Source organism: Rhinolophus ferrumequinum, chromosome 6 (assembly GCF_004115265.2).
Source record: "Rhinolophus ferrumequinum isolate MPI-CBG mRhiFer1 chromosome 6, mRhiFer1_v1.p, whole genome shotgun sequence".
NCBI classification, from domain to species: Eukaryota; Metazoa; Chordata; class Mammalia; order Chiroptera; family Rhinolophidae; genus Rhinolophus; species Rhinolophus ferrumequinum.
The window spans coordinates 765,001-792,935 of NC_046289.1; the positions used below are offsets into that span (position 1 = coordinate 765,001).

General features: G+C 65.0%; 1 protein-coding gene across 4 annotated transcripts; it reads right to left on the reverse strand.

Moving 5' to 3' along the window:
• Positions 1 to 120: 120 nt before the first annotated feature.
• CEP170B (centrosomal protein 170B) lies at positions 121 to 22,945 on the reverse strand. Of its 4 annotated transcripts, none has more exons than XM_033107481.1 (18): positions 22,704 to 22,945; positions 16,114 to 16,203; positions 14,251 to 14,329; positions 13,384 to 13,442; positions 12,402 to 12,540; positions 11,454 to 11,558; positions 10,817 to 11,299; positions 9,844 to 10,568; positions 9,446 to 9,616; positions 8,981 to 9,071; positions 7,125 to 8,822; positions 5,701 to 5,965; positions 3,707 to 3,866; positions 3,273 to 3,416; positions 3,075 to 3,163; positions 2,520 to 2,613; positions 2,263 to 2,314; positions 121 to 2,075 (listed from the first exon to the last, which is right to left on the reverse strand). In XM_033107481.1, the coding sequence occupies exons 1-18, from the start codon at positions 22,806 to 22,808 to the stop codon at positions 1,840 to 1,842; spliced, it is 4,785 nt and encodes a 1,594-aa protein (XP_032963372.1). In that variant the 5' UTR covers positions 22,809 to 22,945; the 3' UTR covers positions 121 to 1,839. The 4 variants fall into 4 exon arrangements, with proteins under 4 accessions (XP_032963372.1, XP_032963371.1, XP_032963374.1 ...); XM_033107480.1 differs by having other exon boundaries at positions 5,701 to 5,971; XM_033107483.1 differs by having other exon boundaries at positions 5,701 to 5,839; positions 22,704 to 22,944.
• Between the last annotated feature and the right edge of the window lie 4,990 nt (positions 22,946 to 27,935).

The following is a 27,935-nucleotide window of genomic DNA, read 5'->3' on the forward strand; positions in this document are numbered from 1 at the left end:
TGTCCCTTGGTCTTGGGAATCAAATTGGATTTCCCAGCCCAGGAAGGGAGACCCCTTGGGCCAAGCATCGCCTTGCCACACACCACCGGTGGAGAACTGAGGCCAAGGTGAAGACACGGGGATGTTGCCACGTGATAGAATGATTTATTAGAACAAATTCCATGAGAAATCATATAAAATAACCATTTCCTGAAAGACACCCACAGACCACCTGAGGACAAACACAGAGGAGCCTCCACGAAGCCAAATAAGTTACGAATCCCAGGTCACGGGCTGGAGGGGGGGACACAAATTTATGAATAAAAAAATTGTACAGTGAACGTGGGGGGAGGGGGTGCGAATGGAGAAGGGTGCGTGGACAAAGGAGCATGGCTGCTGTGACCAGTTTCCAGGGACGGGCTGTGGGCAGCTATTTGGGGCATGCGGGGGTTGGGGGACTCGGACTAGCACCTCCTCCAAGTGACACAGCAGGCTCGCAGCGTGGGGGCCGGGCGGGGACCCCACTGCCACTCACACACGTAAACATCAGGTGTGGCACAGGGCCGTGCACAGGACGTCACATCAGCTGAATGTAAACAGGGAGCCGCATCACCCTCCACGGCCTCCGCCCAGTTGGACCCTCCCACAATCGACACTTGCACAGATGCCAGGCAGGTGCACAGCGCCCACACCACTCTGGTGGAGGTGGGAACCCCGGCCCCACCTGCCACAGCCACCAGGCTCTTTGGCTTAGAGGCTCCAGGAACATAGGTCCCCCAGGAGGGGCCACCTCTGCTCGCCTGGCCTGTCCCGCTGACAGAATCCTGAGAAAACAAAACTGCTCCTGGCGCCTGTCCCTACCCCACTCCAAGGGATCAGGGGCCTGCGGGGCCCAAGCTGCATGCAGATGCCCCATTAATGCCCACAGTGTCCAGGACGAGGACGATGCATTGTCTCAGGAGCTTCTGGAAGCCTGGCTCTCGCCACTTTGGTCTAGCGCTCACTGGCACCCAGCCCACAACCACTGGAAGCCCAGTACAGAGGCCCAGCACCCGTCACTGGGTCAGGTCCTGAGTGTGCGGATGTGCCTGGGCCGGCTGCGTGTGTGTGTGTGCGCGTGCGCAAGTGCACGTGTGTGGCCAGCCCGGCCCATGTTCAGCTGGCCTCCCCTGCAGCCGCTCATGCTCAGTGGGTTTGGCAGTTGTGTTGGCACCAAAGGCTTGAAGCAGTGGGGTTCCTGCCCCAAACATCTCCACGGCCACAGCCCTGCCCCAGCTACTGGACTCTGGGCCAGCTGGAGGCCACCAGGCTGCTCAGCAGAGCTGGCTGCAGCACCCCGCCCGGCCCACACCCTCAAGTCCTGGGGTGTCACGAGCCCCTCCCAGCTCCATATTTGGCACTGAATGACTCCGCAGCCCAGCCTGGTTGCTTGGCCCCAGACAGCACAAAGGGTCAGGACAGGTGAGCACATGCCGCCCCCCCCAAGACCACGAGGCAGGGAGGGGCCCTTCCAGGCCGGGGAGGCTGCTGAAGTGGAACAAACTGCTCTTTCCATGAAAGCTAAAGACAAAAGTAAGTGACAGAGAGTAGGCGGGGATGCGCCCGCAATGCTGGCCCTTGGCAGTGGCCGCAACAGCAACGGGGCCAGGAGGCCGGCGGGGCTGGACACCTGGCTGGGATGCTGGCTGGGAGCTGGGAGGGGGCCTGGGCTGGAGGCGCCTGCCCATGGGGTTATGGCACGTGTGGGGGTCTCTGGTGAACCGTCCACAGCTGGGAGGAGCCGCGGCGGTGGGTGGGGTGAGCAGGAGGCACCAGATGCTCGCTCACTCGCACACAGGGAGGCCGCCCCGGCCCCACCACCTAGATCAGGAACCTCTCTGAGTCTGGGAGGAAGTCGGGGAGAAAGGAGGGGTCTGGGAGGCTGGGGGACCCACAGTTGGCCCTCTGTGGGAAGCTCCTCAGTGACAGGGCCGAAGGGGGCGAAGATGGGCTCTGGGCAGCCGGCCGCACCTTCCCGAGCTGGGCCGAGCCCGCAGAGCCCCTATTTCCGGTCAGCAGGTCCAGGTTCCCGCTGGGGTCCACAATAGCATTGATGACTGGGGGCGGGGAAGGGGAGGGAGGGTTAGGCCTGCCGAGGGTCCTGCCATGCCTCCCACGGCTGCCCCGGGGCCTCCCCGAAACTATGGGCATGAGGCAGGTCTCCCACCAAGGGCCCTCGGGCCTGCCCTCTGCCCTCTGGACTAGAAGCACCAGTGAGGACCCCCACGTCTGGGCCATACCCACCTTCCAGCTGCTTCTGCACACGTCTCAGTTCTTTCAAAATGGAACTAATTTCCTGGAAGTGGGGCAGGAACGGTAGATGGAACAAATGGAGCCAGACCCCCAGTGGGTCACCTCGCCCCTGGGGCTCCGGAGGCAGGAGTCGGGGTTCCGGGCTTGGGCCAGCTCCCCCACTCCCTCTCGGTAGCCAGATGGGCTGGGGGACCCGAGTCAGGAGGGGCCTGCCTGTCCCAGCGGGGGTCCGGCCCAGCCACCCTCACCTTGTTGGACGTCTTTAGGAGGGGCACCTCGTTCTCGGCGTTGATCCTGGCTTCCAGGTCCTCCCATGCACGCCCCGTGTTCTGAAAGAGGATCCTGCCCACGCGAGGCGGGGGGCAGGCAGAGGACAGTGAGGATGTGCCTGCAGCACAGCGCCCTCCCTGGCCACCCGCCCGCCATGGCGATGCTCACACCACCCCAGGGGAAACTGAGGCCTAGAGCAGGACCTGGGCTGCTGGTACCAGTGTCCGTCTCTGCCCGGCATGGGTCAAGGCTGGGAAGGACTGGGAGAAAGCAGAAGTCGGGGTGGGGAGGGGTGCGGCACAGGTCACCCCGGGGGCTCTGGCTCCCCCAGGCTCAGGGTGTGGCTGCCGGGAGCCATGACACACACATGTGCACACACGTGCCCGTTGGAGCCTGTGTGCTATGAGATACCAGACCCACAGGGTCCCGGCTCCACGTTTGCATCTGAGGGCAGTTTGGCTGGGCATCCACTAAGCAGTCGGGGGCTCGGCAGCCCCTTCCGTTCCCGGCGGGGCATTTGGGGGCCCACTCACTTCATCTTCTCGGCGAGGTGCTCTGTGTTCTCGCGGATGGCATGGGACAGCTGGGACACGGGGTTCAGCATCAGATTATCGAAGATCACCTGTAAGGACCAGGCATCAGCACGGTGCCCAGGTGTCCCCCACAAAGCCTGCTCCCTCAGCACACCCACCACCCAGCCACCCCAGTCAGCGGAGGGGGGGGGCGCCTGCCTCCTCGCGGTTCCGAGGCCGCGTCTTGTTGGCCAGGGGCTCCTCGCGGCAATCATTCATGTTCTGGTCCAAGTCCTGAGAGCTCAGGGAGCCGGGCGGCACCTTCTGGAAGTTGAGGCTGGCCTCAGGGATACGCTGCACCAGCTGTGGGGGGCGGGGGGGTAACTGAGCTGGGGGGGGCGTCGCCAGGAGGTGGAGCACCTGCCCTAGTATGACAGGCGGACAGAACAGACCCCAAGCTCCTGTGCTCAGGGTCCCTGGACGTCAGCACCCCTGTTGGAGGCAGGTCCCAGACCCCATGCTCCCAGGCTGGCTGTCTGGGGAGCTGAGGACAGGATGCACAGCAGGACCCTGGTGAGGCCCCCCGGCTCACTGCCCTCTGCTGAGGGGTGCCAGGTGCCACCCCAGGGCCTGGGGGCTGGGGCCAGGCTCACCTCCTCATGGGCCGAGATGGTGGAGGCGGGGATGCTGGGCACGTTGCCGAGGGAGGGGCTGCGGGCGGGCCCTGGTGAGCCCAGCGGGTCACCGTCACCGGCCACGTCGTGGATCTCCTGGGCAAGGATGGCCACATCCTTCACCAGCGTCTGGCTCAACCTGCAGCCGCCAAGAAAGAGGGCAGACCCTGTGGTGACCTCCCAGCCGGGCCCCGGAGCGGGGAGGTCATGGAGCCAGGTGGGACTCGATGTCCCCCCTCCCCAGGCAGACAGACAAGGCCTCCCAGGAGGCAGCCACTGAGTGAGGGGCAGGGGAGGGGGTCGGCAGCCTCCAGCTTGGCCTGAAGTGCGCGCAACCGGCCACTGCAGTGCCTCCCGCCAGGAGGCCCAGATTGCTGATGCCCTGGGGTGAGGGGCGTGGAGCTGGGGACAGGGCCTGGGCAGGAAGGGTGGGAAGACACCCACAGGCTCTGGGCCATCTCTCCTCCTCGTCTGGCCGCCAGGGCTAAACATCGGGGCTGCCCTAGAATATGCAGGGCCACACGAGCCCTGCTCTGCAGGCAGGGAAACTGAGGCAGGGGAGGCGGGGTGGGGAGAGACTAATGCAGGTCAACCCAGAGAGGCCAGGGGCGTCCACGTGGAGGGCGGCTCCCAGGCCACCTGGAAAAAAACAGGCCAGCCGGGGACCAGGAGCAGCAGAGTACCCCCCTGCCCATAAAGCCCTGGCTGGAGCCCGTCGCCTCCGTCACGGGCCCTCACAGCTCCTCAGGCCCACAACCAGCATGTTCTGCACCCGAGCCTCAGCCCAGGCTTGGGACAGAGGGTCCCTCATCGCTATCCACTGCTGCTCCCCTTGCTCACGAGGGGACAAGCTCTACTCTACAGTCGCCCAAGGGACATGGCCAGGTGGTTGTCCTCAGCCGTCCCACCTAAGCCCAGGAGCCTCCCAGCTGGCCCCTGGGGCCCATTCACTCCCGGAGGCACCTCCAGCCCCTGCCTGGCATGGCCACCGGAGCTCTGCTCCCCACCACAGCTGTCCTCAGACCCCTCAAGACAGGGGGCCCCACCCTTCCTACATGGAAAACATAGGACGTCCCTCCAAGTCCTGATGACAGTAACTGACGGTTGCCTCAGTGCCTGTCCCCACCTGCCCGGCCCTTCGCTCTGTCGCCTCCTGTACCCAGCACACTGGTGTGTGCTCAACCTCTGGGAGCAGAGCCCGTGGGGGTCCACGGGGCCCTGCGATGCCTCCTTTCTTCCAGAACCCCACGCCCTGCCTTCCTAGCTGGCCCCTTATCCCTTCTCACTGCCACTCTGCACAGGCGGCTTTGCCCCAACTCCCCTCGGCTGTCCTGGGCACTGGCCCGGGGCCTCCTGTCCTCAGGCTCTCATGTCCTCTGCACAACCCCGTGCTGCCCACGGCCTCGGTCACCGTGCTTGTGCTGGTCAGGCCCACGTCTCCATGCCTCACACCGGCCACTCTCCTAGAGCCACCTGCCAGTGGTCACCTCCTTCTGGGCGCCTCAGAGACTCCAGATCAGCATCCTCACACCAAACTGTCGCCGTCCACCAGCCCTGTCCTGCCCAGCCGCCGCAGCCCTGGCGGCTGCTCAGCGAAAGGCCGCCCCTGCTCTCCTGCCCTCCTCTCTGCACCATCTCCCAGCACCTGGCCCTTCCGCTGAGTGAGCACATGGGCAAGTCCACGTCATAAAGCTCTTGGTGGAGGCCTTCCTCGTACCACAGATCCCGCACCCCCCAGGCATATCTGCATCCCACCCCCCCATCCATCCATCATCCAGCTGTCCACACCCCCATCCTTCCTTCCATCCACCCACCGACCGGACCCTCCATCATCCATCATGCATCCATCAGACAAGCATCCTTGGAGCCCATTCCAGAACCCGTAGCCCCGTCCCTGCCGCCCTCAGGGCACTCTCGGCCCCCAGGGAGGCCCCAGCAGATCACGGCTCCCACTGTGAACTGATGGAGCTCACCTGGCGATCTCCGCGATCTCGGCCGTTTGCACAACAAAGCCGTAGGGGTCAGGCTCCTCTTCCTCGTCGTCTGTGTCACGCAGGCCGGGGGTCCGTGGCCGGGCCCGGGCAGAGCTGCTAGGCCGTGGGGTCTGCGTGGCTGTTGAGGCACGGGAGCGTGTGTGTTTGGGGGAGCTGTGGTGGGAGCCGTACTCTTCCTCGGAGGTGGACGTGCAATCTGAGCCCTGCTGCCGGCGACGCGTGTCTCGGGTGAGTGAATTGGTTCCAGAAGCAAGAACAGAACACAGCCTCACTCAGTACCCACTGCAGCCCAGGGTCCCTACGAGCAAGGGCCCAGCAGCTGCGAAGCGCCAGGGAGTGCAAGGCCACCACCAGCCCAGAGGCACATGCAGGGACGGGCAGCCTGGCATTTCCACAGGCCCAGAGCCACGTCCATTAGATGGGAACCAGCGCCTTGGTGGCAGGGGCAGTGGTGCCTGCCCACCCCAAATGGCCAAACTTCCCGACGGGACCTACAGGGTGACTGAGCAAGGCCCTTGCAACATGCCTGGTCTTCTCACCCTGAATCCTGGCCCAGCCCTTCTGAGCCCCCCAGGTCCCTGCGGTAGCTGCAAACATGCACAATGGGGGGCGGGGAGTGTCCCACCAAGCAACTGTGGTCCTCAGCCATCCGCAATCTGCCCTTCCTCCAGGGAAGCCATCAGCCCGCCAGCACTCCCTGCCCAGAGTCCCCAGCAGTCAGCACGGGGGCGGGGGTAGGAGGGGGTTTGGGGGACGGGGCAGCAGCAAGAAGCTGGGCCAACAGCACCTACACCTCAAACCAATTCACTCCGAGACTGGCTCAGCTCCCAGCAGGGTGAGTCTGGCTCAGTGGACATGGGTGTCCACCTTCCCTGGGCAGGAAGCCGGCTACAGCTCCTCGCTGCACACATGGGCAGCAGGCTCCATGGGGCCTCTGCTCGTGGGATGGGGAGACGGACACAGCCGTCTCTGGCTACAGGATCGGGGCTCAAGAAGTGCCCAACGGAACTGCACGACCACAGAAGCCAGAGCAGAGTACCCACCCCCCAGGCCCTACCCCATATGGACGCCAGTACCCCACGTGGACAGCTCGGCCTGCACACGTGCCACACGCCATCGCGATCCCAGACAGAAGTCCGGACCTCCAGGGACAGGGGCAGGCCCACCAGAGAGACAGCGAGGGCCCCTCCATCCGAGATGTGGTCGGGGTCTTCTGGCCTCACACCAGGACAGCCTGGGGGCTGCGGGAGGCCGCTGCCTGTGCACATCCACCCATGGGAACAGGGGCTCCTCTTGGCCTGGGACAGGGGCCCTGAGACCAGGCGCTGGCCTTCCACACAGGAGTTCAGACCCACTGCCCGGGCCAATTGGGCCCCAGCCACCCGCCCACTGCTGGCACTCACTGGGTGAGGAGTATCGCGCACTGCCTGGACGCGCCCTGCTGAAGGGCTGGCGGGGAACCGTGGTAGCACTGGCGGTCTTCCTGGCGGCGGCCCGAGCCTCGGCCACAGTGGGCTTGCGGCCTGCGCAGTACACCTCGACGCTGCGGCCAGAGAAGCTGGCACGGGTGGGGGCCGCGTCTGAGTCACTGGGCCCCGTGAAGGAGCCCGCCCGCTTCCGGGGCATGGCCAGGATGTCCAGGCGTGACAACTTCTTGGCCTGCTCGGCGGCCGGCCGCACCACCGGCTCAGGGTTGGCCAGGGACCCCCGTTCACCGTCCACCACTTCTGTGTCCGAGGTGTCCCCCAGTCGAGCCCGCCTCAGCCGGGAGGCCCGCGTGGGCCGTGGGGTGGACAGGCTGTTGGAGCGGGTTAGCGCCTGCTGCACCTTCTGAGCGCTGGCCGAGACTCGGTTCTGCTCTTCCCGGACAGATGGGGATGGCGGTGGGGCAGTAGGTTTTCGGCGAGACGCCAGCCGCCCCGCCCCAGTGGCTGTGGAGGTCTCATTGTCGGAAGTGACTGTGCCTGAGCCAGGTGGGTGGGCAAGGCCAGAGCCTCGCTCGTCGGGCCAGTCCAGGCTCCCCTGGGATCCCTGGCCACGCCGTGCAGCCAAGCGCCGTGCCAGCTCTCCACGGCCAGTGTCCGCCGGGCTCACTGGGAGGTGCTGCTTCTGTGACAGCCGTTCCTGGGTACAGCTGAGGGCAGCTCCCCCCAGGTCCTGCGCAGCTGGTGGGGAGGGCGGCTTCTCCTTCTGCAGCCCCATGAGTTGGGGGCTCGTAGGGCTGGGCCCATTCTTGCCACTGAACAGACTGATGGTGCTGGCCGTGTCCACGTCAGAGCCCCCAGACAGGGAGTCCTCTGGCGGCCCAGGGGTGCCACCCACCTCGCCCTCTGCCTCTGCCACAGACTTGGAGAGCAGTCGGGCCCCCAAGGCTGCCAGAACTGTCTCTGTCTCCTTCAAGATCAGCTGGGTGTCCTCGGAGTGGAGGTCCATGCGCGAGGCCCGGGCTGCAGCCAGGTCCTGCAGGAGGGGGTGACTGGAGATTTGCGGGAGCTGGCCAGGTGCGGGGGGACCACTGGCCGGCTCCTTGATGAAGCTCTCCTGTCGGATGTAGGGCAGGGCCTCCTTGGCCTGGGCCGGGGTGGGGCTCTCAGGCTCTGGGGACCGCCCTGTCTGCAGCTGGATGACCACCCTCCCACTGGTGCTGACGTACACACCATCCCTCGCCGGAGTGCTGGGCTGAGCCACCTGCCCTGGGCCGTCCACATCCCCTGGAACCACAGACGTTTTCTGGGGAAAGGCAGCCTCCAGGTTCTGGTCCCCGATGAAGAAAGAGGTGGGGGCAGGGTCCGCGGTGGCTCTTGGTGAACGCCGGCCCCTCGCCCACACCAGTCTCTCCTGGGGGCTCCTGCGTCTCTCCTCCTGCAGGCCCCCATCTGACCCGCTGGCATCACTGAGGCTGTCTGGTTCCAAGTCCTCCTGGCCCAAGAGGTGGCTGGCTGGCTCACTGCCTGGCTCTGGTGGCCCAGGCCCGCTCCTCCGGGTGGCCTCGGGGCCGGCGGGGCTGTCCGTCCTGCCGCGGGGTAGCTGCGGGAGTAGTCGTCTATGGCGCACAGGCAGAGCCTCCTCAAGCTCCCCAGGTGTGCGCCCCGGGCCATCCTCTGTGAAGATGAGGGCAGCCTGGTTAGAGCGGGCAGCAGGGGATACCGACCCTGCTCCAGGCATGGCTGGCACGAGCTTGCACCTGCGTCCCCACTCATTGGCCTGAGGCCACACTGGCCAAGCCCCCTGTCCCCACTGTACCACTGAAGCCACTTACCTGCCAGGCCCGGGTCTGAGTAGCTGTCTGCCAGGCTGGCCCAGCGGGACACCCACTTTTGACCCCCAGGGGAGCCCGGCACTGGGGGACCCTGCAGAGAAAAGGCAGAAGTGTGTCTGTGGCAGGAGCCTCACAGGGAGGTACTCACAGGGAGGCCAGGAGGGGACGTCCAAGGCAACCACCCAACACCTGGCCCACGCACGCCATGTCTGTACCCACGCCTGAGCCCGGCTCAGGGGCCGAGGTCAGCAGCTGCAGCTCGGGGCAGCCCTGCCCACGGGCAGCACACATCCAGGCACCCAGCTTGACTCGGGGCCTCAGTGCCTGCCCGTTGGGCGCACTCCTCATGCAACATCTGGCCTGGCCTCGTCTGGGGGCTGGAGTCCAGCTCCAGGCAGGACCAGAGCCTCGGAGTGTGTACAGGACCTGAAAATGCTGTCCTACCCCAAGGGCAGGGTCTGCTACCTGGAGCTCCCCCTGAGGTGCCACGCCCACTGGCCGGGACGTGAACTCCTGCAGCAGGGCCATCCGCTGGGTCATCCCGTCACCAGACTCGTCTCTGTCCCCTCTGATGACTGGGCGAAAAATGGCCGAGGACACCCTGGAGAGTTCAGGGGACTCGAGTACGCCAAACACCTGCCGGGAGGGACAGCCGGGCCGAGGGTCAGAGTGCCCAGCAGCCGCCCTCTGCTCAGATAGAGACGCCACCCTGAACACCCAGAGGGCAGGGCACCTGATTGGCCAGACTAGGTAGCGGCCAGGACACACAGCCTAGCTGTGCAGCTCTTGTGCTGGGTGGGAAAGTAGCCCCAGCCCGGGAGTGAAGCAGGGCCAGAGCGGGCAGCGCGCAGCAACCACCCCACCTGGTCAATCATCCTACGGGCCTCCTCCACCTCCTGGTCCTGCGTCTCTGTCTCGATGGTGTAGGTCCCTGCGTCACTGAGGCTGTCATCCTCCTCCTGTTTGCGTGCCTTGGTCAGCTGGGGGTCAGCGGGGGGTAGTGGTGGGGTCGAGGGGGCCACGGGACTGGCCCCATGGGGCATCAAGGGGGTGGGCGCCTCTGGGGCTGCCTTCTCAGGGCCGGGCCGGGCGGCCGGGGAGCCCTCCCGCAGGCACTGGACCATGAAGTCCTGGGTCAGACGGGAGCGACGCCCCACGCTGCCAAAGGGGCGGGCGGAGGCCCGGGCAGGGGCCGAGGGGGCACCCAGCCGCTCCTCTGTCTTCTCGCGCTTCAGCGAGCTGGCCCGCTGTGGCCCCGAGCTGCCCGGCCCCCGAGCAGGGCCCGGGGCTGGGGTTGGGGCACCTGGGCGGTCCCTGTCGACCAGCCCTGGGCCTCGGCGCTTATCGGCCTTGGGGTCCCCGGGGGGAGTATGGGTGAAGGACTGGGAACGCTTCTTGCGGGGTGTGTCCTCGTCGAAGAACTCGATGACGAAGGCCTGCTGGTTGTGCAGCAGCTCCTGGGGGTCCCGCTTGATCTGCCTCTGCAGCCGCACCTGCTCCCCATTGTCCGCAGGGACCCCGGCTGCTGTGGCTGCCTTGGCCATGGGGTCCTCCGAGTCGCTCTGTGTGCCATCCTCATGCTTGTGGCCTGAGGGCAGGGGGACTCCAACTCATCAGACCGAGGGAAAGGAAGCCACACCACAGGGAACCCAGCACACGTAACCGAGATGAGGACCAGGAACACGCTGGTCACCCTGATTGGGCAGGCGGGTCTTGGGCAACTAATTGAAAAAACTGAAATTGATCAAGCTGACCAGGGCCCCCCACTCCTGGGGCGAGCAGACGCGGACAGACGTGGGGCTGCGTGGCGCCTGGTGGCTCTGCTGGGGCACTCACCCTTCAGGGTGCGGGTGTGGATGGGCAGGTCACTCTTGGTGCTGTGACGGTCATCGACGAGGCCGGCCCGGGGCAGCAGGCTGGGATCGTTGTGCACCAGCCAGTCCGCCACTTTGGTCTCCGCGGAGACTGCCTCCACCGGCGTGGCCTTGCCGGGTGGCCGCCGCCGGCGCAGGGAGAACTTGGTGACGTGGTCCCTGATCTTCACCTGGCCCGGGCTGCAGTCGTCAAACTCGATAGTGAAGGAAGCGTGGCTCTGCACCACCGGTGCCACCCCGGCCCCGCCTGGCTCCCCGCCCTTGGTGGGCACCTCGTGCGTGGGCACCTCAGGGGGCCGTGGTGGCTGTGGGGCCTCCTTTGTAGGGATCTCGAAGTAGCTGGGCTCCCGCCGGAATGAGTAGCCCTGAGGCTCGATGGGGTCCCGGAAGCCAGCCGTCGACCCGGTGAGGTCCCCATCCTGCTGTGCCAGCTCCTTGGGCCGCTCTGGGGGTGGGAGCACACGACCTCAGGACGGACTGAGGGCAGCACTCTCACCCACCCAACTCTGCCAGGGCCGGCAGCTGTCTTCCCCAAAGCGGGCAGCACCAGACCACCCTCCCGAGTTCTGGGGGTCTCACAGACCAGCTTCGGGACCTACCTGGGTATGGCCCCTCCTGATACCGGTCCCCAGGCGGGATGCCACCATCGTCCTCACCCCACCAGGAGGGCTGCCCGTACAGGGGTGTGCGGTAGGCTGCTGCCTCTGCAGAGGGAGAGGTTGACCCTGGGTTGCATGGCCCCGACAGACAGGAGGGGAGACCTGGAGCTGGGGAAGACTGGAGTCTGCAGGGGGCCCTGGCATCATGTCTCAGCCCGGACCTGCAGCCACCCAGGACTCTGGCCAGCTGCCAATTGCTCTGAGCCCTATTTCTGCATCAATGGCAGTGACTCTGTGGCCACTGGCCTTCCCCCACCCCCATCTGGGCGTCCCCGCCGGGTGGCTGTTCCAGGGGCAGCTCATCCCTAGGGCAGCACTGGCCTCAGCACCTGAGCTGAGCGATGCCTTTAGCCCTGACAGAGCAGTAAGAGGCTGGCAACAAGCCCACACCCAGGACCAGCCTCTCTCCAGGGGTCTGCAAATGTTCAGGCCACAAACGCGTGACCCTGGAGGCTGAGTGTCACCACAGTCTGACTGGACTACACAAGGTGCAGGGTGCAGGCACACAGCAGGTGTGTATGCAGAGGTATAACGGTGCAGGTGCACACAGGTGGGTGTGTCTGTAGAGCTGCAAGGGTGAAGGTGTGCATAGCTCGGTGTGTCTGCTGGGTGCAGGGGTGTAGGCATATGGGTGGGCGTATCTGCAGAGGTACAAGGGTGCGGGTCCATGGGTGGGTGTGTCTACAGAGTGTGGAGGCACGTGTACGTGTGAGCGCACAGGTAACTGAGCTCACACCTGAGCAGGGTGTGCCACGGCTGTGGGGCGGTGTGAGCCCAGGAGGCTATGAGGTAGAGCAAGGGCGTCTGTGGATGCAAAAGGACTGCCCTTGGGTGAGGCAGATCAAGGAGAGCTTGTAGGGAGACGTGCGTGGGGCGGCTCCCGCATACCTGCTCCTGGTTTCCGGTCCCCCCGCTCCAGCCTGGGGTTCGGGGACTCGCAGTAAGGTGTGTGCTCTGGCAGCCCCTCGCCACTCTTGGGCACTGGAGCCTTCACGCTCACCTGCAGCTGGCTGGTGTACTTCTCGTGCTGGGGGCAGCGGGCAGGGGTTAGGGGCGGGCGGCCAGCTCAGGAGGACACCCCCACCCAGGGCAGGCCCAATCCACACCCGATCCCCGGGGCATCCTCAGGACCACAAAGCTTCCAGGAAGGAGCTGGGGCTTGTTTGGGTGGGGGATGGTGAAGTGGGCAGCAATCACCAGAGGGAAGACGGCCACCCCGGGCCCCACCAGAGACAGGGGTGGGACAGGACTTGGGGCATAAGGCCAGCCACTCAGGGGCTGTCGGGGGAGCACATGGTGCGTGCGTATGTGCACGCGCACGCATGTGTGTGCATGGCAGGCCCCATCTGGTCGAGCTCTGCAGTCATCAGAGCCAGGCTTACACTGGCCCTGTGACTCTGGACGGGCCACCCGTTTTCCCCGTGCTGCCCGAGGTCCATTCGGTAAATGGGCTGAGGACAGTCTCCCCTGCTCCCCAACACAGGGCTGCTGGGGAAAGCGCTGGACAGGGTCCCCCACCTGCTATGGCCCCCTACCCAGGACCCTCAAGCCTGCCTGCAGCCTCAGCCACCCCTGCCTGCCTGCTCCTGGCCCCCTCCACTCATGCTGCCCTGATCAGGGTCATCCAGTTCCCAGGAAGCGGATGGGCCCTCTGGGCTCTGGCCACACCCACCACGTGGCTGCAAAGGCCTGGAGGCGAATGGCTACCTCCCCACCTGCCAGACTGGGTGATCTGGTGGGGCAGGTCAGGACAGGCCAGCTGGCTTGGCAAGGCCAGGGCAGCCCAAAGGCCTGAGAGGAATGGGCCGTGGTGCACGGGGGGGGGGGGGGGGTGTGTGCGACAGGGGGGGCCCCAAGCTCTGGCACTGACCCTGAGTGCCTCCTCGGGGACGCGGTGCTGCACGCGCTCCAGCACATACATGTTGGAATGTGGCACAAGTTAAGAAGAACAGGGAGCAGGAGTGGGAGTGGACAGCAGCCTCAGGCCCGGGAGATAAAAGGAGCACTCCCAGGCCAGGCAGACGGACGGGGGACTCATGGGGGACTGTCCCGCCCCGCCGTGTGGACACCAGAAAGCACGCACACCCTTGTTCCCCAGGCGTGTGTCCATAGTTCAGGGACAGCCACTGGGGGTGGGCTGGAGGGCAGAGACCGTACATGCCCGAGGGTATGTACCCCCACTCAGCCCAGAGGTTATGGCACATGTCTAGTTCCCGGCTCCCATCCCAGACCATTCATCAGCCCCCAGCTTCTCAAGGTTCCAGGGTGGGGAGGGCATCAGCCAGCGGATGGGTCCACACCCACCAGCATTTGTGCCAACGTGAGTTCGGGCCAAGGTGGGCAGAGGACAGGACATGCTCTTGTCGTGCATGTGGGCCCCCAGTTGCCCAGGGCGGAGGCACGGCCCCCAGTCACCCGTGTTTTGAGCACAGAACGCCATACCTGTGCAGCTCCCAGGTCACACAGGGCCTCTGGGCCCCAGGGAGAGCTCACTTGTCCCCCAGGCCCTGTGTGAGCTCAGGCCGGCGGTGGCCGTAGGTGTCCATGGCCGGAGCCTTGGCCTGGGGGGCGGGTGGCAAGGGATGGAGTGTGGGCTGAAGTCCGAGCCCAGGTTCACCCTCTAACCTCTGTTAGCTGTGACCACTGAGGCCCCACCTGCCCCCGGGATAACAGAGTGTCTGTGGCCCTGGGGACAGAGAGAGAGGCCAGGAGGGTGGACAGTGCCAGGAAAGGATATCATAGCCGAAGCGAATGACATCGTTGAGCTTCAGCGTGACGTACTTCTGGTCGGGGATGCGTGTCTCGTTCACGAACGTCTACGAAGGAAACGGTGGCAGGTGGCAGGTGGCGGTGGGTGGGGCACTGACTAGAGCCTCCTTCTGTCCTGCTCGGGCCAGCACTGCCCCTCCCACACATGTGCCCAGCCCATGTCCCTCTCGAAAGGACTGCAGGACAGACACTGCAGAAGGACTGGCCGAGGGGCTCGAGGTGCCAGGCTTTGCCCGGTGCCCAGGGACCCTGACGTTGCCCCTTAAGTAGAAAGCCTTGGGCAGCTTTGTGAAAGACCCTTCCTTTCATCCACACAGGGAGGGGTGCTGGCCCCAGCCCCCCACCAGACCCCACAATGCCCTCGGGAGTGGTGAGGCTGGGCAGGCTGTGCCAGGCTGTCGGACATCGCCCCCACGCAGGCCTGCCGGGCGTCAAAGCGCCAGGGCCTGGAAGCCCTGTTCCCTCCCGCAGAGGCTTCTCATCGGCCACCAGTGGACAGCACACTGTCCAATGAGGGACTCCGCATGCTGAGGGCTTCCGGGGCAAGCCAGGGTGACAGAGGGACGACAGATGTAGCTCCGGCATGGCAACTGTGCCCAGAGTCTTGCAGAAGAAACAAGGACCATGCAGGACTCGTCACAGGCCGGCAGGCCAGTGGGAGCCAACGTCCCAGGCCAGGGTCTACTGTGGCTAGAGACGAGGAGCAGTGCATTGGGAGAGCCGCAGCCAGGCCAAGCTCGGTTTGGGGCACATTTATGCAAAGTGGGGATCCTTGGGCACTGAGGAGGGAGCAGAGGATAGCAGCTCCAGCCTGGGGACAGTTGTGAGGCTCTGCAGACCCGCCCTGCCTGCCAGCCTGGGTCTTTGTCTGAGCCTAGTGTCACACGGGCAGGCAGGAGTGGGCCCCAGCTCTGTGGACATCGCAAGCCTTTGAGGAACCTGCCCCTGGGGGTCGAGGAGCAGGGACCAGCCAGTAGCCCCAGGGACCCTCTCAAAGCCCACATGGCCTGGGGGCCTGGAGCCAATGCCCATATGGGCACAGGAAAGGCCGGCTTGCCTTGCAGCCCATTCGAAGAGGGTTGCTGCATCTGACAGGAGCATGGAGGGAGGGCAGGGCTCTGGGGGCTGACCCCAGCAGAGACCCCAGCTGGGAGCAGCCAGGAGGGAGCGGGTGGCTGGAGCACGTGTTGGCAGGGCCAGCCTGAGCCTGCTGTGGGACCCCCAGGTGAGGAGGGACAGGGAAGGGCTCTCCTTGGCTCCAGCTAAAGGGGTCAGAGGCTGGTGGCTTTGTTTTCTTATTGAGACAGTATCCCAGGGCAGGCTGCGTCCGCCAAACACAGAAAGAAGCAAGACACCCAGACACACACCTCCAGGACAGACACAGACTGACCAGGACTGACCTGGGCCCTGGACGGGGCTACCGCCTTCCTGCCTGATTTCTACTCCAAACACAGGTTCCTCTCTCCTGAGCCCCTCCCTATTTCTGCAGTCAGGGCCTTCCTCCTGGTCACCTCTCTGTCCCCATCACCCCAACCCACAAAAGCGGTCACATACCCTCAGGACAGGGGACCTCAGCACAGCTCCATCTGTCTGGGCAGCCCCACTTCCCAGCCTGCCTCCCCGCCCACCTGAGGGGCCTGTCCCCCAACCCCACCACCCCTTTGAGGCCCTGTCCAGGGGAGCCCCCCTGAGGAGGCCTTGGTGCCTCCCACCTGAGCACAGGTCCTGCAGGCCCGGTGGGCAGGCGGAGGGGCGTGGTCACGGAGGGGCGTGGTCACGGAGGGGCGTGGTCACGGAGGGGCGGGGCCAGCCGTGGAGGCCGGGCACTCACCCCGTTCAAGCTGCCAAGGTCCTTCACCCAGTGCTCGTCCCTGTCCTGGTCGTAGTTGATGACGGCATGCTGCTTGTCCACACTGCGGGACTGGGGGACAAAGACAGCTTTCAGGTGGCCTTCCCGGCGAGGCAGGACTCAGGCGACAGGAGCCCCCATCATCCCCCACCACAATACAAACCGCAGCCCACGGGCCTCAGAGCCCATCAAATCCACCCTCACACCTCACGTGTGTGCCCTGGAAAGCCCACCCAGGCCTGACCCGGACACCAGGACACGCTACAGGGATTTGCCAAGATGCCCGGTGGGTTTCCCTACCCCACTGCTGTGACCCCTCCCTTTGTGACCAGCCCTCCACAGCCAATAGGCCAGAGCTCCTCCTCCCCCACCAGCTGGTGGCTGCTCCTGGGTCAGCCGTGGGAGGGGCTGGGAACCCTCTGGTCATCTGGGACATGATGTTCAGGCCCAAGGCCAGATGGGGGCGGCCAGACGGGGGTGGCCAGGTAGGGGTGGTCAGGCGGGGGCGGCAAGGCAGGGCGGGCAGAGCCCAGGGGGAGGATGGAAGGGGTAGGGCTCAGGGAGAGGTCCCCCCAGCTCCTTGCCTGCTCCACCAGCCCCACTGGGGCTTACATGACGCCTCTAAGTGACAGGCATCTGTACATGAGTAACTCGGACCCTATAGTTACACACTTACGTACACAGGACTCATGCTGAGCACACCCTGCTACCCCGTTGCAACACACACGTGCACACACACAGGTACTTCCACCTTGAGCCTTCTAACTGTCCCCTGGCCACGACTCCACCCGGGACCTTGTCCCCGAGGACAGTTACCCAACTCCCTCACACGGTCAGGCTGGAGGCCGCAGCCGAGCCCCCAACCCCACCCCTCCACTGCCAGGGCTTGGGGACAGAGGCAGGGACAGGGTGCTGAGGTCACATTCTACTTGCTTAGGCCCTGCCAGTGTGGCCGCCTCACCCAGCCAAGAGGCCGGCGGTCTCAGCACAGAGCTGCTGACCCACATTATGGAGGCCCTGGATGTCTAGGTGGCAACTGTGTTCCACAACCTGAGAGGCCACAGGCCTGGGGCCCAAACCCGGGAAAGGCCAGCAGAAGCGGCGAACCCAGGGCGCTGGCCAGCACTGGCCCTGATGACAGGACGTGACCCTGTGCGCCTGTCAGGCAGTGCCCCCACAAGACCCCCAGGCCCGCCTCCAGAGCACACGGCAGGAACGACGGGCCGTCACTCACTCCCCACTGCCTGGGACATTTACCCCCACAGGACAGTGGCCCAGGACCTGAGTCCTTGAGTCACACCACCAGGCTTCTCAGCTGTCATAGGTAAGTGCCCAGACTCCCACCCCCGGGAAGCTAGCCGCCACCATGGAGCCCACTTTGTCTCTCATACTCTCCACTTGCCTAGTTCCCTCTCAAGGATGGGAAGTCCCCAGAGACCCGGGCACACGGCGGGACACAGTGAGGGTGGACACGGGCTCTGGCCCAGCCCTGACCCCACCAAGGTCACTCAGCTTCGCCGAGGCGTCAGAGCAGGACCCGGAGAGGAGGCTGAGCGCCTCCTCCGTGCTCAGCCTCTTCTGCGTCCAGAGGCCCCAAGGTGGCCGGCTTGACCCACAGTGAAGACGCTGCAGGGAGGGACCGGGGGTGGCGTAAGGAGGGGACAAGTGGGGGAACAGACCCTTGGTCCTCAAGAAGGGATCAGAGGTGCAGGGGTGAGTCAGAGTCAGAAATCTGCAGGGCCAGCCAGGGCCTCCCTGACAGAGGCCCCGCTGAGCCACTTACCCAGCACCGCCCATGTGAGCCCGCGGAGGCTGAGGTCAGCGGTGCCATGTGCTCCAGGTGCCCTCCCCAGGAAGCCCCTCAGACTAATCATGGTGGGAGTCCTGGTGACAACTCACCTCCTAAAGCAACAGGTCTCTGGCAAGGTGAGTGTGACCTTGAGACCTGCTACCCAATGGCCCCAGGCCTTCCCTCTGCCTGTCTGAAGTTGGCACCACGGCCAGACAGCTCCTGGCCACCCTGGATGCCAGGCACTCCCTCCTGCATCGGACTCCCGCCTGTCCCCACGCAGGCCCACCAGGTGCTTACCTCCCCCAGAAGCTGGCCCTGGTGACCCTCCACTGCAGCCCTGTCCACTGGCCCCAGCCTGGGCCTCCCAGTCCTGGCACATCTGGGGACACTGGCACTCCATTCTCTGGGCCTCAGTGCCCTGGCTGCAGGGTATTCGAGGAGCTTTCACAGGACCCGGCCATAGGGTGGGGTTGACAAGCAACTCCCTGGGGTGTCTGGCTGCTCAGGCTCACCCCACATCGAACCAGGTGACTGCCCCTCTCGGTACCTCCAGGATCAGGCACCACGGTTCCTTACAGCCCCGCCTGGCAGCCGGGAGGTCCAGGCTCAGTGATGGGGCTGGGGGCCCACCTCCTCCTGCACAGGCCAGCTGCCCGCCTCAGCCCTGCCCTGCACACAAGTGTCACTGGGCCACAGGGACACGCTGTCTCAGGAAAGCGAACCCCAAGGCCTGGGGGCCAGGCTCTGCACTCCCTGTGGCCATGCATCAGACCTCCGGGGGCCTGCGGCCCGAGAAGGGGCATGCCTCGGGGCTGCTGGCTGCACCACACCAGGACACAGTGGGTGAGGGCCAGCCCAGCCTCTGCCTGGCCCACGGCAAACAGGGGTGGGCAGCAGCAAGGGCACTGTCCCTCGCACCTGGGTGCCACCTTTGCTGACAAGTGACCCCGAGGGGCTTCTGGGCTGACCTTTCCAGACTGAACAGCTCTCCTCCCTCCCCAGGCCTCAGACCGCCAACTCCTAAACACACGGCCTCTAGGCAGTTCAACCAAACCCAGTTCTTCCTCACCATCCACCTGTGCCTCCAGCCTTCCCCAGGGTGCCACCCGCCAAGCTCCCAGCTGCTCCAGCCACCCCAGCCCCAGGGCACCGATGCCCAGCACCCCTCAGCACCCCTCAGTCCATCCACCAACCTCCATCCCTGCGGCCACCTCCCTCCTGCCCGCCCAGCCCCCATCCTGTCCTGCCTGTCATTCTTCTGCTCAAACTTCCGGGAAGGAAAGGCCGGTCTTGTCCCATGAGCCACAGGCCCCGAGACCTCTCCAAACCTTCCTCTCCCCACCCCACCCCGGCCAGCTGCCTGCTTCCACAGGCTCTGGAGGTGCCATACCTGGGTCCTCTGCCCAGGACCGCCACCCTGCCTGTGCCCACCTTCCCTCTCCTAGCAAGATGCCCCACCTTCTGGCTCCCTGGACTTGGCATAGCCCACCCTCCCATTTGTACCCAAAGCCTGGGCTGCCCCATCCACCTCTGTCCAGCGGCTTGTCACCAGGCACAGCTCCGGCCATAGCCCCTCCCCAGACCATAGGTAGGACTCCTGGGGAACAGGCAGGGAGGAGCCCCACCCCCAGAAACCTCCCTCCCTGCCCTACTCCCCCAGCCAGAAGCAGACCCCAGCAAGCCCAGGAACTCAGAGGCTGGAGGCCCGCCCATGAGGGGTGGAGGCAGCCCCTGGGCCTGGGCCGGGCCTCAGACTCGAGACCGAAAAGGACACAAACCAGGCCCCACGATGCAAGACGAGGGACGGCTGTGACAGATGAGGTACAGCTGTGACAGACGAGGGACGGCTGTGACAGATTTGTAGCCTTCCTCTCCAAACACATGGAGTTTTGGAAAAGGGTCTAATTGTTCATCATCACTCTGTAACAGAACAAAGCTCTGCTTCCACACATCATGCGTGCTGCCCTCAGTGGGGCACGCCCTACCGGGCACGCCCTCCTGCCAGCTCACCCAGCATCACCCAGTGGACCCGCTGGGCCTGTGATATGTGCAGGGGCTCCCGGGCCACCTACCGGGCGTGGTTTCCGTGTCAGCACGCCAGCCAACAAATCCCAGCTGTCACACACTCCCACAGCGCAAACCGGGCAGGAGCAGGGAACCCCTTGCCATAAACACATACAGGTGTGCACTCACATGCACATGGGTGCACACATGTGTACACACATGTATATGTGTGTGTGCACACATGTGCGTGTGTGCACATCCATGCGTGTGCAGGCACGCCCCGCACCAGAGCTCTGGGCCACCAGGGCAGGAGCACAGCCAGCAGTCCAGCTCTGGCAGCGGGCGGACCCGAGCCTGTGTCCCCGCTCACATTTGCGTCATTTAACACGTCCTCACTGGCTCCAGCTCTGTGCACTGGAGCCAGGACACTGTGGTAAGCAGGCAGTAGTGCCGCTGCGGAGCGTGGGGTGGCACACGGCCAGGCTGGCGGCTCTGCCTCCGGAACAGGATGATCCCCTCACCTCCTCCGGCCCTGAAGTCCACGTCACGGCCCCTCTTACCCAGATCGGGGCACAGGCCTCCGGGACGGCCCCCAGCTCCCAGCCTCAGCTCCCCTCACCACACTGCCTCCTCCCTCTTCCCTGAACGAGGGCCCCTCCCCAGGCCAGTCCCCGCAGCCCTGTCCCATCCCCAGTGCCACCTTCTTAGGCTGGGGCCCAGCAGATGCCTGGTGGGTGGGGTGACCTCAGCTGGGGGTGGGAGCGGCACATGGGGACACCCGAGGTGTGGGTACAGAAGGGGGAAGTCGGGGTTTGCCCCAGGATGGCAAACGAGGTACAGCTGTGACAGACGAGGGGCGGCTGTGACAGGTTTGTAGTCTTCCGCTCCAAACACATGGAGTTTTAAAAAAGGATCTAGTTGTTTGGATGGCTGTTGGGGACGTTCACACTGGTGAGGACCCCAGTGGAGGGGACAGAGGATGATGGGCCTCTGAGAAGCCCAGGGAACTGACGATTGCAGGAGGGTGGAGGCTGGGACAGGGCCGAAGCCACCATGTGAACCATGTGAGCAGAGCAGGTGTGGCCAGCACGTCCAGGTCCAGGAAGAGGCTGGTGGTGGGGAGAGTGCAGGGAGGTGGATGCGTTCCCACACACTGCACCCACACGACCCCCTGCACCTCAGCTTCCCCACGTGATGGAGGGCTGAGATCACGTTGCTCCTGTCCACCACCAACCAGCCGGAAACTAGGAATCAGACCCCACACACACTCTGCGTGCCCTGACACCCCACAACTAGCAGCTTCTCCCAATACCTGGGAAAGAAGCAAGCAGAGTGAGCGCCTGGAGCAGGGGAGGGAGCCGGGTGGGGGGCGGGAGGCGCTCCCCAAGGCCCCACAGGCTCCCACCACGTGCTGCCTCCTCCAGGGGCCCTCCTGGCCACCCTGGTCAACCAGCAGGGCCATCAACAGGCCACACAGGTGCAGCATGGAACACACAGCACCACGTAGGGTCGGGGCCTTCTGATCTGCCTCCAATCAGGGTCACGTCCCACATCACCACTGGGGAGCCACTGGCCACGTCCAGGCCTCAGGGGCCACTCCACAAGGGCTGCGGGGCGCAACCTATGCTCACTGCCTGCTATGAATGCTCTTCACCCTCTTAAGTGGTTTACAAAAATCAAACAAAGACTATTCAAGACGCCTGCACTTGACATGAAAGTCGTATTCCAACGTCTGTAAATAAAGCGTGCGGTATAGCCACACCCACCGGAGCTTCCGCAAGCTGCCAGCAGAGCCAGGAGCTGCAATGGAGGTGTGCAGCCTGCACACCCAGCCTTTAAACATTCAGCCCCACCCCCGGCAGAACCACGGACTCAGTCTCCCCGACTTCAAAGGCAGAAAAAGGAAAAGGGGAGACTGTTCCAGTGAAGAGTCTGGACTCTGGACCCAGCCAAGTTCTCACGTTGTGTTGGGTCCAGAGTCCAGGAAACCAGAGGACGTTGGGGGAGAAGCCAAGGGTCTGGATGTGGATGGCGTCTGCTCCTGGGAGGGGGACCGGCATACACTGCCCATGTGAACATGCATGTGGCTGGGGCCCCTGGCACACAGGAGCCAGGGACTGAGCGAGTCTACCTGAGCAGGCCCCTTGGGCAGACCGGGTAGTGCAGCCCACCTAGGACACTGGTTTCCTTCTAAGAGCCCTGCAGTGGGGGTACGGAGCTTAGGGGGCTTGGGGACGGGGGCCGTATGCCATGCCACAGAAGGGTCAAGGTTGCAGGGGGCCCACTCAATCACACTATGACGGGCAGAGAAAAGGACAGCCAAGTTAAGGTAGACCCTACAGGGTCAGCCCACTGCCCCCTCGTTCCCAGGCAGCCAGATGCGTGAGCCCCATAGAAGCCAAACCCTGGCCAGAGAGAAAATCCTGACTGCCGAATGCATGCCCCTCATGCCTGAGAAAGGGCCCCTCAGGGAGCCTCAAAGGGCCAGGAGCCACCACGGACAGGCCTGACGACCGCAGCTGACTCCCCACACAAGTCACAGCCCAGGTGGGGCCCCCAGAAACAAGGAGGTGGACAGATCCACTTTCCAGTACCTTCCAAAGGGGGACCCCACCCCTTGAGAACCTCACAGAAGCCTGAGCACCCTCCTGTCAGACCCACGCCCAGCGTGCACACTCAGGCCCACTCAAGGCCCCAGAGACCACCGGTGGCTCCAGGCCCCAGGTGGCTGCATGGAGGCCCCCTCACCGGGAGTCCCAGCAGTGCCCGCACTCACCTGTAGCATGAGCTCACACTCGTCACGCCCCACGAAGATGAGCTCTCGTGGTAGCCGGTGGCGGGTGCCACTGCTGCTCACCAGGAACCAGGAGGTGACACTCATCTTGGTGATGGTGGAGCCTGTCTGGCCCTGGGGGGGAAGGAGTCATCAGAGCAGGCTCCCTGTCCGGGCCAGGCCAAGGGCCCTGGACTCACCAAGGCGCAAGCCACTTCACGGCGCCACTGCCTCAGCCACTTGTGGAAACGCGGGGCTCCAGTCACACCAGGCCACCTGCCCCACCCAAGTGTGTCTTTCCCCATGGACCCCTCCCCAGCTGAGGTCGCCTGGTCCTCCAGGGTGCACTAGATTCTCCCTTCTAGGTGCCAGCGGTTGAGTCTGTGGCCATCAGCTGCACTGCACGCATGTGGACCCACCTATGTCCCCGCGACGGGACCAGGAGCAGCTCCCCTCAGTTGGGGTCCCCACAATGCCAGGTCCATGGTACCAAATGCAGGACACAAACTGAACCAGAGGCTCTGCTTCCCCCACCGGACACTCCAGGACAGGCCTCCGGCACGGGGGCCCGGGGGAGACAGCTGGAGACAGGCCCCCTGAGCCACCAGTACTCCTACCACCGAGAGGAGACCGCAGATCCCTCAGTGGTCACTGTGGCCATCCTGCAGGGGCCCCTAGGCCAGGACAGTACCGGCAGTCAGGGCATCAGGCAGCCCCTCCGATGCCCAGGAAGGCGGTGATGCTTTGGTACCCAAGGTCCTGGGGCACCAGCAAAGGAGGGTCTGAGGGCTGATGTGCACATGGTGGCTTGAGAGGCACCAGAGGGGCAACCTGGGTGATAACAAGGGCCAATGTCACCCCTGGACTAGGCCCTGGGGCAGTCGGAGGCCTACGACCCTGCTGCTCCAGGACAGCGCCAGCTGGGCAGCCAGCGTGCACCCCCTCTTCCAGGTGCCCTGCTGGCTCAGAGCACGCGGAGCTGTCACTACACCAGTGCAGGTGCACACGGCCTCCACACGCACCCAGGGCACCGCCCACACGCGCCCTGGGCCCACTCTCACTGCTCTCACACACACTCGGGGTAAAACTCAACCTGAGGCCACCACAGGCCAGGTGGTATCCTAGCTTCTGGCAGACAGTTGTGACCAAGACACACAGCAGCCCTGGATCACGAGGCTCCCCTCCAAACAAAGAATGAGAAGGTTCTGAGAAGGTTCCAGTGACACAGAGAACAACAAAGTGGGGGCAGGGATGGGCAGTGTCAGGAGGGCTCCGTTTACGGAGTGGTCAGGGAAGGCTCCCAGGGCAGGTGCCATCTGAGGGGGCAGTAAACATCTGGGGGTGCATTCCGGAACGGAGGGGACAGCCAGGGCAAAACCACTGGGTGCTAGGGCCCTGGGAGTTCTGGAGGGAGAAGGAAGTCCCTGGAGCACTCAGGCTGTGCTGCACCCCTGGGGGAGGGGCTCGATGCAAAATGAAAATGCCAGACCCTCTCCAAAATGATGAAGAGTTTCAAAACAGCGAGAGAAGAGCATTAAACAGAGAGCAGGGGCCTGTGCACGTGCGTGGGTCACAGCCCGCGAGGCAGCCTGAAGTCCTGAGTCCATGACCTGACTCAGTGCGCAAAACAGGTGGCAGGCCAAGCAGGACACTAGTAAAGAAGAGAGCCAATCACCAGGGAGACAGGATGGTGCTGGCACCCTGGTGGGGGCAGGAGGTGCAGCCGGGTCCTGGGGCCTCCCACAGCCTGGAAGGCCTGGCCTCAGTTCCCTTCCAGGCGGGCGGTCGGCAAAGCCAACACCAGGCCCCAGCCATCTGTGAAGGCCAACGTGACCATGTATTGCCTAGCGTACCCTCATGTCACCTCAGGCAGGCAGGTGAGAAGGGAAAAACTGCCCCAGAAGGTAGCTCGAGCTGGTCAGAGCCCGCTCACCCTGGGCCCCCTGCCCTTCCTCGGGGTCCACTGGGGGCAGACACTAGAGACCAAGGGACGAGAGGCCTCCACTGCCTAGATAACCTCGGACACTCTTCAGCGGACAGTGGGGGAGATGACAGAGCTCTCTTGGAGAGCCCCCACCCACTCCGTGCGATTGCCAGCCCCCAACTCCCAGCCCAGACTCCTCCCATGTCCCACACTCTGCCATCACCTGCTACCAGCTCCCCTGGGCAGCGGGCACAGAGACCCTATCCAGAGGCCACAGTCTCTGCTTGCGGCAAAGGGAGGCCAACCCCCCAGAGCCCGTCATGCTGCCTGGCAGCCAGGCCTCCCTGCCACCGACAGCCTAGCCTGAGACGCCCAGGCCTGGGAGCCTCAGGCTCCCCAAAAGCCTGAGGCCGGTTCCGGGCTGGGCAGCCATCGTTGCTGGGAAGGAGAATAATAAACACCCCCAACTTGTCCCCTCGGCGCCCCAGCCAGAGGAGCCACCCGCCAGGAGAGCTGGAATCGCCGGTGCGTAGGGACTGGGAGCCGCGGGGCTGGGGAGGGGAGGGAAGGGGCAGCGGCCCGCGGCTGGAGGGAGCAGACGGAACGAGGCCGGGAACAGGCCGGGAGAGAAGGCTCTCCCTGCAGCGGAGAGACGGCGGCGGCGAAGGGAAATGAGGAGACAGGGAGGAGGAGGAGAAAGGCGGAGGGAGGGACCGCGGGAGGAGGGAGAGACCAGGCCGGGAGGCGGCCGGCGGGAGCGCCGGGCCGCAGAGGGAGGGAGCGGCGTCTGCTCCTGAATCAGCGCTGGCCGGGGGCGGCCATGGCCGAGCCAGTGCGGGCCTGCGCCCCCTCTCCAGGCGGCGTAGACGCGCTCGCGGCGACCCCTCCCGGCCTGCGCAGACCTGGGCCGCCTCCGCGGCGCGGGGACCATCCTGGCCAGGTGCGCCAGCGACCCTCACCCCCGCGCCTTTGTCCCGCCCGCCGGAGACCCTACTCCCCTGCCCCTGCCCCCTCCCCGCGCGGCGCCGCGGGAGCGCAGGTGCGGGCTAAGGAGGCCCCAGCCGCCGCAGGCGCAGGCGGCGCGTCCTACCTGCGGCTCGGCCCTCCCGCCCGGCCGGCGAGCGCTGGGCCGGGCCGCCGCCTAGGACCTGCCCGGCGCGGCCCGCACGCGCGCGGAGCCCCGGCCGAGCCCGGGGCAGAGCGGCGACCGCGGCCTCGCGCGGCGGGTCCCTGACGTCTGCGGCTCCCGCCCCGCCCCGCCCCCGCCGGTCCGGGCCCGCCCTCCGCTCCTCCCCCGCCCCGCCCCGCCTCCGGAAATTCAGGTTAGGGCGGGCCCGGGCCGCAGGTGAGCCCGGTCCCGGGCTCCCGAGCCCCCCCTGCACGCCGCCCGGCCCAGCCCATCTCCCCAACCTGCCCTCCCTCTCACAGACCCCTCCCCAACCCGTCTCCCTCCCTCTGGGCTGGGCCCCGTCCCTGCGAGCCGGGTCGGACTCGGTGCCCCAGCAGGCCCGCGTCCTGGCCCTGGGCCAGCGGGTTAACGCTTAACCGCGCCCCGGGAGCCCGAGGCTCGAGCCGCGTCCCCAGCACCTAACCTTTGGCTCCGCCCGCCCAAATGAGGGGAAGAAGGTGTGGTGACCCCAGAGTCCCGCCCCGCCCGGACCCTTACTCCAGCGTCCCGCACCCCCCCACCCCGCGCTCCCTCCCCAGAAGTTTTAGGCTGGGCTTGGGCGCGGGGGTCGTGGGCATCGACCGTCCTACCTGTGCGCGGATGTGGGCCAGACCCTGCCGAGGAGCGGGGGTGGGTGTGGGGGCCGGGGGTGCTCAGCGTTCCTGGGGTGTGTTCTCGGAGCTCTGGCCCTATGCTGGGCGCTATGATAGAGGTGTCGGTGTCGCAGGAGCTTGGAGGAAGATTAACGCTAGTGGCGGGTGCGGCGTGGGAGACGCCGCGGCGGAGGGATTGCCCTGCAGGTGGGGAAAGGCCTGAGCTCAGACGTGAAGGTGAGCAGCGAAAGTAATGCGAAGTCCCGGGAAGTGGGTTGAGGAGGGCGCTGTGCCAGGAAATCTGGGCGGCTGGAGCCGCGGAGTGCCTGCCCTGCCCTGTACCCGGGCCTGCTGCCGCCCCCGGCCGCCCTCCGCAATCCGCCGCCATAGTCAGCGGTTCACCGCAGAGCCCTGGTGCCTGGTCCTGACTTGGGTTGGGGAGCACCTGGAGGGTGGAAACCCACCTGCAGTGGGAAGCCTAGGAGACTGCTCGAAGTGGGCGGGCCTCCTGTGCAGGCTCCCGGGCAGGAGCGGTGGTGGGAACACAGACTGCAACGGGACCGGAGCAGTTCAGCTGCGGGGGAGACGGGGAGGGCCCCATAGCCAGGTGAGCAAGGAGTTTGGACTTCATTCCAAGGACTGTATGGCGCCGAAGGAGGCTGTTTGGTGCCAGCTGAGATCTGCTCAGATGAGGGCTTTAGAGAGCTCCCGGGCTGGAACGTGTGGATGGGAGAACTGGTCTGGGGGGAAGGGGGAAGGTCAGATGTCCAACCAGAGGCGCTGGGATGGAAGAGGGGCCCCGTGAGAGGGGAGGAAGTTGGGCTCAGTATTCTTGGTTTGGCCCCCAGACCTTGGGGATGGCATCAGTGGCCCCATGCCCCACCCCCCACTCCCACTGGCTTCCGGGTAAGTTGGCCTCCAGCCCAGAGGTTGGGGAATTTCCCCAGCTCCCTCCCTGCTGGGCGCAGACCTGTTCTCCCTGAGGCCCCAGGCCCCACCTTCTCAGGGCCTGATTCAGCACCTGCTGGCTTCTCCAGCCCCTCGTCCACACCTTGGTGAATGGCCCTTTAAAAAAGTCCTTCTCCCTGCATCTTTCACCTTCCAGGACCCAGACTTCCTCCACCGTTTGGGAAGGAAGGAGGCAAGGAAGATGGCCAGTGGTCACCTGGACCCCCTGCTGTCAGTGGGAAACAGGTGAGCAGGGGTCAGTTGAGAGTTTGACACCGGAATGGGGAGACCTGAAGACACTCAAGTGAGCTGGCCAGTAGCATTTGGAAGTTCAGCACAGAGCTGGGGGGACAGTTTTAGGTGTCATCAGGTGTGGGTGGCACTTGGAGCCATAGAGAGGGGTGTAAAAAGAAGGAGGTAGAGCCAGGAGCCTGCAGGGGAGTCGGAGAGGGGTGAGGCCACAGTCCCCCAAAACTGATCCACACATTGACTGCAACCCAATAAAGAAGGTACAGTTTGTCTTTATAACTATGCAATCCGTTTGTAAAGTCCATGAGGAAAAATAAAAGTGCAGGAATGAATAGGCTGAAAGGACTTGAATG

Excerpts from the sequence above, each read along its gene's own strand:
- CEP170B (XM_033107480.1), bottom strand. The coding sequence starts at position 22,808 with ATGAGTGTCACCTCCTGGTTCCTGGTGAGCAGCAGTGGCACCCGCCAC. Across the intron at positions 5,972-7,124 it reads TGCGCGATACTCCTCACCCA|CTTCTGGAACCAATTCACTC; the intron begins GTGAGTGCCAGC and ends GTTCTGTTCTTG. Across the intron at positions 2,315-2,519 it reads TCCTAAAGACGTCCAACAAG|GAAATTAGTTCCATTTTGAA; the intron begins GTGAGGGTGGCT and ends CCCCACTTCCAG.